The 12,787-nt window shown below is 39.3% G+C and overlaps 1 protein-coding gene across 1 annotated transcript in view; it reads right to left on the bottom strand.

The window, feature by feature from the left end:
* The window catches only part of LOC133092055 (cytosolic beta-glucosidase-like), a 138,165-nt gene that overhangs the window by 81,615 nt on the left and 43,763 nt on the right, over positions 1 to 12,787 (bottom strand). Inside the window, 1 exon segment of the mRNA XM_061191282.1 lies at positions 9,603 to 9,830. Coding sequence (XP_061047265.1) covers positions 9,603 to 9,830 — 228 coding nt within the window.

The following is a 12,787-nucleotide window of genomic DNA, read 5'->3' as shown; positions in this document are numbered from 1 at the left end:
TTCAGAAGAATGTTATTAAGTTGGACATGTTCTGCCTTAGAAACCGATGCCAAGAAGATGCTGGGTCTAACCTAACAATGACTGTCAACTTGGAAGAGACTTTCTGAGGAAAGGCTGATATTAGTTCTTCATGTGATTGTATGTCTAAGAGTATGGAGGGAAACTAAGCAAAGAAGAGAGAAGCTGTCCTGTTTTGAGAGGTTGTGAATTTAACTGTAAATTCATATGCAGAATTGTATTGCATTCAAAGTTTGCATAGAAGCAGGGTCCCTTTATCTCTCTTTTTTTTAACTTATTATCTACCAATTTTAAATATAATAATTTAGACTTTTGCATGTTTCATTCATTCAATCATTAATTTATTCATTCCTCAAATACATATTTATAGAGAAACTACTATATGCTGGACTTACAAACGTAAGATAAACATTGTCCTTGTCCAAAGAAAACTTAAATTTTAGTCGGGAGTACAGACAAAGTCATAAGCAATTATCATACAATGTTATTATTAAAAATAAAGTACAGAATGCTATTTAAACATATGATAAGGAGTCCTTATCCCAAACTGAGGGCATTTGGAAATCCATTCTGAAAGCAGTGTAGCATAATGGCTTAAAAAGTGAACTATGGTGACAGGCTACCTAAGTTCTATCCCAAGGCCTTCACCCACTAGTTTGGTGACCTCAGGCAAGTTACTTTATCTCTCTGAATTATCTTTCCTTGTCTGTAAAATGTGGACAATAATAGAAATGTATTTCAATAATTGTTGTGAGAATTTAATGAGCTGATAAACCGAATATGCTTAGAACAGTTCTTGGCATAGTTAGCTATCATCCTAATAATGATTATTATTGTCATGATTGTCATGAGTGACATCTAAGCTGATTCTCAAAAGATGAAAATAAATGACCCACATAAGGCGAGGAGGAGTGATCCAGGAAAAGAAGAAAGGGAAACAAATGTGCAAAAGTCCAAAGGAGGAATGGAAATAAACAAAGCCCACCCAAATGTGAGCAGCTTATTTATTCCAAGTTTGCTGTAGCAAGGAGTCAGCCATTATCACTTGCATTTGGCAGATAATTAAAGGCTATCAGGGAAGCAGGAAAGCTTTATTATTTAAAAAAAAAAATGGGGGGAGGATTCAGGTACTTTTGATTGAAGGTTGTTGGCACAGGGAGGCTGGAGGTAGGCTAACTAGAACAAGGGCATCCCAGGCAATTGGTTTGGGAAGCATATTTGGCTTTTTCTGGTTGGTTCTAAGTTCAAAGTAGGGGACAGAGGAGCAAAAAATAGAGAAGCTGGCAGTTGTTGACCACATTCTGACTATTCTAGGCCAACTGCTGCAGTGGGTGTCGTTTGGCTTCCTGAGCTTCTCTTGTGGATCAGAGTTTTATTGTCATGTATGGCCTGGCCATTGTTTGTTTGTGTATTCATTCTCTTCTAGGAACTGCAAGTTCACCATAAGGAGAGTGCATAGCTCAGCAGAAGAGCAATAAGAATAGTGAGAGGTAAGCAGGGTAAGCAGAAGCCAAATTATGCAAGGTCATGTGTTGTCTGCCTATCTGTCTGTAAGAGTGGGTAATTTTTAACAACAGCTCACTTATTTTGCAAGCATGAACATAATGTGAATCATGCATAACAACTCCATACTTGGAAGCCCCTTTTGTATGCCATTATTCTCTGGGTGGACATAATAAGCTACCACCCCCACCCCAGCCCCACAAAATGTCCATGCAGTAATCCATAGAATATGTGAATATGTTACTTTACTTTTTATGTTACTGCAAAGGGACTTTGCAGATATAATTCAGGTTAAGGATCTTGAGATGGGAAGATTTCTCTAGATTGTTCAAGTGGGCCCCATCTAGCTGCATGAGTCCTTAGAAGTGAAAGAGGATGGCAGAAGAGTGGATCGAAGAGATGCAACAACAGAAGAAGAGGCACAAGAGATGGCAGCATGAGAGAGACTCAACCTACTATTGCCAGCTTTGAAGATGGAAGAAGGGAGCTACCATCCGAGAATGCAGGTAGCCTCTAGAAGTTGAAAATGATCCTCGGCTCACAGTCATCAAAGAAATGGAGACTTCAGTCCTACAACCACAAGAAACTGAATTCTACCAAAAACCTAAATGAGCCAAGAAACAGACTCTCCCTTAGATCTTTGAAAAAGAATTGCAGCCCTGTAAGCACTGTGGTTTCATCCAGGAGAGACCTGTGTCAGACTTCTGACCTACATAACTCTAAGGTGATAAGTTTGTATTGTTTTAAGCAAGTAAGCTTGTAATAATTCATTGCAGCAGCCAAGGAAAACTAGTATACTCACCAAAGTTTATAAAGCTTTTCTTTCCTCTCTCACTAAAAGAGCACTCTGCCATCCCATCTCTGGGCCTCTGTAAGCCCACATTTCCTCACTTGTAAAATGGAATATCCAAAGATTTGTATGACGGGATCATCTTGGTATTGGACTGTATTAAGGTTTTTATAGCCAATGTCTTCCATTGGCTTTGAATATAAAAATAATATCAGCTTTCATGTTTTGCATTCATACTATATGTAGATAACATCATACATTTTGTTTAATCCCCGCACTACGCACAAGAGGTAGGCATTTTTAGTCTCAATAAACATATGAAAAAACTGAGATTCAGAGAGTGAGTACCGGACATAAAGCGACAATGTTGTCAGATGGCACAGCCAACATTTAAAGCCAGTCTGTCTCACTACAAAGACTGAGCTGTTCCCACTACAACATTCCCCTTCTCACACTAATGTTTCAGATCCAGAAACATGGTGATACTGTTTCCCTAGCCTTAATAATCACCACTTTGGGGGGCTTCCGGGGGGCTTCCGGGGGGCTTCCGGGGGGCTTCCCGGGGGCTTCCCGGGAGCTTCCCTGGTGGCTCAGTGGTTGAGAATCTGCCTGCTAATGCAGGGGACACGGGTTCGAGCCCTGGTCTGGGAAGATCCCACATGCCGCGGAGCAACTGGGCCTGTGAGCCACAACTACTGAGACTGCGCGTCTGGAGCCTGTGCTCCGCAACAAGAGAGGCCGCGATAGTGAGAGGCCCGCGCGCCGTGATGAAGAGTGGCCCCCGCTCGCCGCAACTAGGGAAAGCCCTCGCGCAGAAATGAAGACCCAACACAGCCATAAATAAATAAATAAATAAATAAATTTTAAAATAAATAAATAAAGGGAGTCTATAAATAAGGTTCCATTAAAAAAAACAAAAATCACCACTTTGGAGCTGATTCATAATATCAGGGTTTTTTTGTTTTTAATTTCTGGAATAATCAATGATTTATAAGCATCATTAGATATGGCACTATCATTAATGATGGCAATCAATGTAATTCAAACAACATGATGATCTGCAATTGAATTGAAGTTAAAAGTTTTTAAGTAAAACTTTTTTTTACTCGTCAACATGGCAGAGCAACAAAGCATTACATACTTAATATTTATCATCCCAGAACTGAGCGCTTTACTTCTGGTTTGTACAGCTTATTCGGTGTTGTAATGAAACTTTCCCATGAGGCAGTGGAGTGAGGCTTTTAAGAGCAGAGCTCTGAAGTCAGACAATTCAGTCAAGGGATTGTGGACAAATCACGTGGCCTCTCTACACCCACGTTTCCTCATCTGTTAAAGAGGAATATTAATAGTGCCACCTCAGGAGTGTTTAAGCTTTGAATGAGAACAATAGAGAGTTCTTTAGCTTTATCAGACTCATACAATTCAGGGTAACTAATTCTATGCATAAACATGTATTTTTAAATGATCATCTGTTACTAATCTAGGGAGCATGAAACCCTGAGAGGTCATTTGGACCCTGTTCTGCATCTGGATATTTAGGGCAGGGTTATTTTCAGTATTAAAATCTCCACAGCCTTCTTTCATAGTTACTATCATCGTCTCTGTTTTAATTAAACCCACTTCTTATTTGATCTTTGAAAATATGAAGCATATTTAAGTTAAAGGTCTTTTGGAAATAGGGAAAAGAAGCCCACTCACACTAACTCAAATGTAAAGGTGACATTAGAGGTAGAAGGCTGGTTAGTATGTGATGCAGTGGGCATTATTTGAAATGAGTGACATCAGATACCCAATGACAGGAAAAAATCACACTGGAAGGTAAAGGAATTAAAGCTGGGAGCTGAGAAAATCTTGCATCTCAGGAAAGACTGATGTCTCCCATCCCAACTTCTCTCAACACATCTACTCCATTCCTCTCCTGCTCAAAGAACCAGTTTCCTTTGTGCATCCAATTTGCTATGGTCTCAAAATGGCCATCCCATCTGCCAATGCCACCTCATAACCCTAGTGCCTACCACCCACCAACTCAGCCTCTCAGCTCCTTAATTCCAAACATCCCTGAGAGAGGAAGACAGTTGAGCAGGATTATCTTTTTTAATGAAGTTAGACAAATTATATGCCACAGGAAAATAAGTCTTTGCCTCATCCAGTCAGCTGTGGCCAAGAGCGGAGCAGGATTACGTAGAACAAAGAAATGGGGAAATTTGCTTAGAAGGGGATGTGGCTGAAACTTGCAAAGATGATGTCTCAGTCCATAAAATAACTACACTGGAATTCTCCTAGTCAAACTGTAAATGTCTTAACATAGAATTAATTTTGACCAAGTGCCCACCATGTGTCAAACATATAACTCTCTAGGTTCACTCCTCGCTAGACCCACACCACCAATTTCTTTCACTGACCTATCTTCTCTTGACATACTGACTGTGTTAGTTTCCTATTGCTGCTCTAATAAATTACCACAAACTTAATGACCTAAACCAGCACCGAGTTATTATCTTACAGTTCCAGGCATCAGATGTCCAAAATGGTTCTCACTGAGCTAAAATCAAGGTGTCAGCACAGCTGTATTCCTCCTGAAGGCTCTCAAGGAGAATCCATTTCCTTGCCTTTTCCAGCTTCTAGAGGCTCATGGCCCCTTCTTCCATCATCAAAGCCAGCACTGAAACACCTTGTCTCCTGTCTGACCTCTGCTTCAGTCCTTATATCTTCTCTCTCTGGCTCTGATCCTCTTGCCTCCCTTTTTAAAGGATCTGTGTGATTACAGTGGTACCATCCAGATAATCCAGGATAATCTTCCCATCTAAAGATCCTTAACTTAATCACATCTGTGAAGTCCCTTTTACCATGTAAGATAATATATTCACAGTTTCTAAGAATTAAGACATGGACACTTTGAGGGGCCATTATTCAGCCTACCTCACTGCCCAACATAGAGTAGGAGATTAATAAATGTTTCTTTAGTTATTTACTTAACTACCATTCCTGCTAACTGTGCTCATATTTTAAATCTTAAAGTGCAAAAGAAATTCTGCATAACCATTCCTTTTCCTTTTTGTTTCCAATACTTGGGTCTTTTGCTAATCACCTGAAACTTACATTTGCGGCAGATATGAAAATGCACTTGAACAGTTGAGAAATACAGAAAAATGTGATTTCAGTTGCCAGCTCAATCTTTTCTTGTTAAACCTCAAAAACTTGACATTTGAAAGAGAAAGACTGTGTAACAGTTCCATTTTGTAAAATATTCTTCCAGCTTGGGAACACAGGATTTTACTTACAAGTTTCTAAATGTCCTCTCATCAAGCTTTAAAATAGGGAGTCAAATACAAAAACAGGAGTTTCTTGGAAAAGATAGTGACAAGGGTTCTCTAATTCTTTACATGCTCTTTGAGAAAATGTTTAAACAGAGAAAACAAATGATGGCCTTTCTGATCTGAAACAGTTCCAATTGCTTCAACAGATCACTGCACAAGAGTGAGCAGCCACTTACTGAAATTCTGCCTACTGGAAGCACTTCCATTGCCCTTTTGTTCATAGAAAAGTCTGTAATGTTAATCAGCTACGGCTTTACAAAAGCTGGTGCCAAACATGAAAAGCTTAGTGCTGGGAGCACGTGATCCCCACGTGAGAATTGCATAAGTGAATCCTTCACGTTGTCCAGGTGGCCCCAGTGACTCCAGCCACCACCACCACCCTCTAGCTTTTCTGCTGCCCTGCTCTTGCATTCCTGATCTACAGTGAGCGCCATGAACTCCTGTGTATCTTAAGGTGGTGTTAAATAACTGGATATGTTGACGTATTGGTACAGGTCCACAATCCTTTATCTGAAAATCTTGGCAGCCATGTGTTCAGAATTTGAGGATTTTTAGAAAAGAAACAGAGTACGTATTATGTATTAAGTTTAACACCCCCAGTGGGTGTGGGTCAGTATCCCTTAATATTTCCACAGTAAAATAGATAAATAATCTCACCAAGCAAAATGAACTGAGATGATAAAAAACTTTCCCATCAACTCAGGTCAGCTTTTGCTGCTAAATCTGTTTTAGAAAGCTTACTAACTTACTAAACCTAAACTTACTAAAAAGGATTCAATATTCAGAACCTTTTGGATTTTAGAATTTCACATAAGGGATTATGGACCTATATTACAAGTTGGTGGGGTTTTCTTTTTTAATTTTTATGTTGTTTACCATCCAAATGGAAGCTCAGTTAAAAATTCCAAACTGCTAGAATCATAGGCTAGAACAGTGGAAAGAGTTTTAGTGCTTCCACCTCATGTTACCAACAGGGAAATTGTAGCACAAAGAATACAAGTGGTTTGGTGAGGTTGTAAATGTCTCTGGATCCTACTTTCTGACATCAGACAGACCTAGGTTGAACTCAGCTCTAACTAAATTTGTCATCTTGGCAAATTTATGCCCAGCCTTACGCCCCAGATTACCATGATTCCCTCTGTTTAGGGAGGGCCCTCTTTCACAGGGCTGTTCGGAGCACTAAATTTGCAAAAGCAGGTGCAGTGCTTGGCATAGTGAGTTGCACGTACTACATGCTCAATAAAAGGCAACCATTACTGCTCTTAGAGGGATCTGTATGGTTATTATTGACCTAATTCAATTAAATTCAGTTAAGTGTTTACTGAATTCATCCCTGCAAGACACTGTACTAGGTCACAGGGGTGAACAAGGCAGAATCATCTCCTTTTTACCCTGTAAAAAATTCCAGGGATTCTCTTATCTTCATTATGAGTATGTAGACAGAGTCCCTGACACACAGTAGACACTTAATATATGTTTGTTGGGTTGAATTAAACTCAAAGTGCTCACAGTCTAGCAGGGGATTTAATAATGCCAAGACTGAAGAACGTAAGAAAGACCCTAAGAGTTTTTCAAAGTGCTATGGGAATTTTTTTTTAAGATTTCTTTTGTCTTGGAATAGGGAAAGACTCTAAAGAAGAGGAAACATTTGTGCTAGCCCTTAACAGTAGAATAAACATTCAGCGGGTATAGTTGGGAGTTTTTTTAAAAGGCCAATCCAGGCAGGAGGAAGAGCTTAAGAAAATTTCTACAAAGGTGGAAAATCGCATAGCATGTTTAGTAAGTAATGGGTTATGTGCTTAGGGCCTTGCGTGGAGGAATTGCATGAACCACGTGCATGGGTGATTCAGCCTTGAATGCTTCAGAGGTGAGTTAAGACTAAGTCAAAAACTGGAATGATATATGAAGGAGTTTAAATGACAGAAAAAAATTTTTATCTTGCTTTGCTTTAGCAGGAGACGATGCAAGCCACCATCACTTGGGCCAAGCTTTCAGAAAATTGCTGTGGTGGCATTTTGTATGAAGGATTAAAGGACAAAGAAAGAGAGTGAAAGTAGGTATAACCGTCAAGGGTATATCAAAAACATCTAAACCAGGGCAGGGACAGAGAAGAAGGCCAGAAGGGGAGAAGTTAAAAAGGCATAAGAAGAATGGATCATATTTGGCAACCAATTAGATGTAAGAAGCAAAGAAATGAGAAGATTCAAAGATTACTCTTAGTTTTTAATCCTTGAGGGTTATGATGGTGCCAGAGAAAAGAGAGGGTACAGATGATGGATTAGAATGGTGGAAAACTATGAGTTAACTTTTAAACTGAATAACAAATTACCTACTGTTCAAAGTCAAAAAATAAAACTGGCAGGTGATGCCAAGAAAGTAGACCTTCAACCAAGAGTGGTTAAAAAAAGGGGCTAATGTCTTTAGAATCAAGTCATGAACCTGCTAATCTTGCATTGTCCTTATCTGGGGGAGGCTACTTTAAGGCCATGTGCTACGGGTAAGTCTATAAATTGTGGTTCCATTTCACAATGCAGAGATTTCCCCACATTACAGTGAAAGTGCACAAGTCCACCTAGGAACTGTTATCACAGGTTGCTCTTACTACATAGGAAATCAGATAACTTACTCAAAAAGAACCCCTCAATATCTATGCCGGCCCTTTGGGCTGGAAGTGTAGTGAGGCACGCAGGTGACTTCACGCACAACCTTGCAGTTGTGAGATGCTGAAAGTACATGCCTCTCAAATTGTCCACGTTAGGTCCCTCCTTGCCTCACCTAGTCCCAACCCTGGGAGTAATGTGAAATCTTTTCCAGAACAAAGGAGCAATAATGGTTCTTTATTGAGAAGTCTTTAAATTGTGACGCAGGGGTTACAAAGCTTTTCCTATAAAGGACCACACAGTAAACATTTCAGGCTTTGCATGCTGTACAGTCTTTGCCCCAACTATTCAATTCTACCAATTACATTGGGAAAGCAACCAACTATACGTAATGAAAGGGCACGGTTGTATTGCAATAAAACTTTATTTAAAAAAAATAGGAATCAGGCCAAGTTTGGCCTCAGGTCATAGTCTGCCAACCCTGTTGTGTGGAAGGAGCTAGCCAGACCTTGGGCTTAAATTCCGGATCCACCAAAAAATACAAATTTACAAAATATCTGGATTTGAACATGCACCTCTGTAAAATGTGATACTTATATCTTCCTCATTGATTTGTGGGGTTTAGAGAAAATGTATGTAAAATGCCTTATAAATAATAGGCTTTCAAATAGGGCAGTAGTCTTTTTCATTACAAGGCATAACGTGAATAATAACTAACACCTACTGAATGCTTTTATGCTATACCAGCTACTACTGTGTAAAGCACTTTAAAAGATTATTTCATTTAATCTTCCAACAACACTCTGAAGTAGGAGCTATTACAGTGTCCCTTTCTACTCATGGGGAAACTGAGGCACCAAGCAATGCCCAGGAGATGCTTATATAGATAGTGTGACGTTGCTGGCACTTAATCCCAAGTAAACAGATACCAGGGGCTCTGGTGTTAACCTCTGTGCTAGTTAATTAGCTCCACTAATTCAGCTTCAATTGAAATGCTCAGAATCTTCTCAAGTTCCACAGGGCTTTTCATGACTCATCACAGCATAACACAGCTGAAAATAGTTTATACACAACTTTTGGAAATTCACCTTCAGGTCAACAGTCAAATAACATCTTGCATAAATAAAACACATTCCAACCCCCTTCCTGCCCATCTATTTCCACCCCTCCCAACAAAGATCTCCAGTTGAGAGAAGCCAGAATAGTCCTGAGAAAGCTAATGCAAACCCATTTCAAAAAATTTATCCTATAATCACTCTAAAAACTTGCAATTTCAAAGCTACACTGCAGAATAGCATCCTGGATTAATTATGCCAGGCTGTAGCAATAACCTTGAATTAAAGCTGCAACCTTCTATTTTTAAGAAACACTTGCCTTTCTGGTTGATGAAACCTGTCGTCCCATCAGGTAACAGACGTGACCAGGAAAGAGAGAAGCGGTAATGAGTCAATCCAAGCTGTTTGATACATTTCAAATCTTCCTCCCACAGAGTGTAGCTGCCACAAGCTACATCGCCAGTCTGGTTCTTGAAAACTCTGTCTCTTCCCTGATGGGTGAATGTGTCCCAGACACAAGGGCCTTTTCCATCTGTATCCCAGCCTCCTGAGAAAAAGAAGAAAATGAAACAGTTACACTCTTGACATCAAGAGGCATATGTGGAATGTAAATATTTGTCACCCAAAGAACATCCCTCATTAACTCAATGTATCATATTGATAACTTTAAAATATGCCTTTAAAATAACATGCATGAGTGGGTTATGTGTTCAGCTGTCCTTGATCCCTGAAGCTGACTGGTGGCAAATGAAAAATTGTTGCATAATGCCGTGGCATAGCAGGCTTTCACGGTTCATTATCTGAAGATCTCCCAGCTGGTAGACAGAGGCAGGGCTCAGCTTATGAGTGTCTGAATTTAAAACATCTCTTCCTTGTGAACATTTCTCCTGGCCATGACTGACATGCCTTGTCCTCGTTGTGCACAAAGCAGTCTCGGGATCTTATCTTTGACCCTTGACACCTGAACCCTAGCCTCCTGTCATCTGACCACGGAGCCTGAGATGGTCCAGTCAACTATTGTGGAGAGGAGGTTAGTTTTTGCCATTGTTGGGATGATATTGGTATCCTACATTCATTCCTTCATACCTCCCTTAATTCAGCAAATGCAATGTGTCAGGTTCTATGCTAAGCACAGTGGCTACCACGGTGAACTCTGCTGTGCTTCGGGTCCTTGGAGAACTTACACGCGATTATAAAACAGCCAACGCAAGGACCGTTGCATGAAAGCCAGGGAGGGGTGTTTATCCAGATGTGGGCAGGAGTCCGAAGTCTCTTAGACAAATGGCTTCTAGACAGAAATCTAAAGGAAATGTTGACTCATCAAGGTGAATTTCTCAGAGGTGGGAGTGGGGGGAATATTTTAAAAAAAGAGGAGCCAGGGTCAGAATAAGCCCAGAGGTAAGAGAGAGTGTCACACATTAAAGGGACAGAAGGTAAAAAATTACATTTCATTTGAAATCCCTGTTCACATAGAAATTTCGTTTAAAATGGTAGTTAGAATCCATTTTATGGTATAAAGGAGTAATGTTAAAAATCTCATGACTCCCTAATTCTACTTCTAAGGGCATACGTTAGAGGAACGCTCATGTATTTTCACAAAGAGATTATATAAGATTATTGAGGCAGAGTTTTCTGTAATAACAAAATCCTGGAAACAACCTATTTCCTATCAACAGTAGAACAGATCATTAATTTTGGGTATATCCATAGAGAGGAAACACTAATCAGCTGTTAAAGTGAATGAATCAGAGCATAGATAACCCTCTTCTCTGGTCTGAATGTTTTGTGTCCCCTCAGATCCAGAGGTTGAAATCCTAACACCCAATGTGATGGTATTAGGAAGTGCGGCCTTTGGGAGGTGCTTAAGTCATGAGAGTGGAGCCCTCCTGAATGAGATTAGTGCTCCTAAAAGGAGACCCCACCATGCTCCCTAGTTCCTTCTGCCCCGTGAGGATACAAGAAGTCTGTAATGTGGAAGAGGGCCCTCACCTGGCCATGCTGGCACCCTAATCCCCAACATCCAGCATCCAGAACTGTGAAGAATAAATGTTTGTTGCTTATAAACCCCTTAGTTTATGGTATTTTGTTAGATCAGTCCAAATGGACTAAGACATCCTCGAAACTATAATATTAAACAAACAAAAAAAAAAAAATCAAGATTCAAAAGAATGTATACAGGAATGAATACATGGAGCACAGGAGATTTTTATGGCAGTGAAACTACTAAAACTGTATATGGATTTTCCACTGTGCTGTGGGTCTGCTCCCCTAACCCTGACTTGTTCATGGGTGAACTGTATTCTGTATGATACTGTAATAGTGGATACATGACATTATACATTTGTCAAAACCCATGAACTGTGAACTTTATTTAATAATAATGTATCAATATTCGCCCATCATTTGTAACCAATGTCCCACACTAATGCTAGATGTTAATAGTAGGGGAAATTGGGGGAATGGGATATATGAGAACTCTGTACTTCCTGCTCAATTTTTCTATAAATCTAAAATTGCTCTAAAATATAAAGGTTATTCATTTTAAAAAGAATATATACAGTACTTTTATCATGTTTTATGCAAAATTTGTAAAACAAAACATGGATTTTCTGAACACAGACATATGAGGTAAACATACAACAGCATGCCTGGGGATGATCAATTCAGGCTGGTGGTTGTCTTTGGGTAGAAAATGGAGGGAAATGGAAACAAGGAGGAGCCTGAGGGCCCTTTGCATCTCTTATGTTTCACTCCTTAAGCTGGCTAACAGGTATATGAGAGGCTGTTGATTACATTATCCACAATCCTTTTTACATACCTAAAATAGTTCGTAATGACTTTCATGTAAGAAAGGAAGTCACAGCTAGAGTAAATAGACTAAAGCAATTAGAGAAAAGTTTTTTCGATCCTCATTTAGCATTTACTTACTCATATTTTTTGCACAATTCTAATAGGATTAGATGTAGTCTCCAGACCAACAAAAAGACAACCTGGGCTATAATTTATGGGAGAGAACCATGAGGAGACAGGAGAGGCTGCTAAAAGAAGGAGCTCTGACAAAAGCAAAAATGACAGTTGATATCAAGGTAGGGTACTAAAGATCTATACAAAGAAATCATGAATATTAAAAATTGTACTCCGGAGCCATGTCAAATAGAGGCAAAAAGTTTTATACATCCCAATGGCTCTCAAGTTATGTCTGTATATAGGGTTTAGAGGGAGGAAGAAAAAGAATACTGGTATTCAATCTCAGAATGAAATAGGTATGAATATTAAAATGCAATTTCGGTCAAGCATGGTGCTTATAGTTTTGGTTAATAGATTTACAATAAATGAAGAAGCTTAACCTCAGAGAGTTTAGGCATAGTGTATTGGTAAATATTAACAAGTGGCTATATGTTAAAAATGTATATACCTATATGTATATATGTTTATTATAAATTTTATTGATATAAAGGATGTGTAATACACCATCTCCAAGTAATAATATGCAATGCTCTTTAC

This window comes from Eubalaena glacialis, chromosome 5 (genome assembly GCF_028564815.1).
Source record: "Eubalaena glacialis isolate mEubGla1 chromosome 5, mEubGla1.1.hap2.+ XY, whole genome shotgun sequence".
Lineage (NCBI taxonomy): Eukaryota > Metazoa > Chordata > Mammalia > Artiodactyla > Balaenidae > Eubalaena > Eubalaena glacialis.
This window is presented reverse-complemented; position numbering and strand designations above follow the sequence as displayed.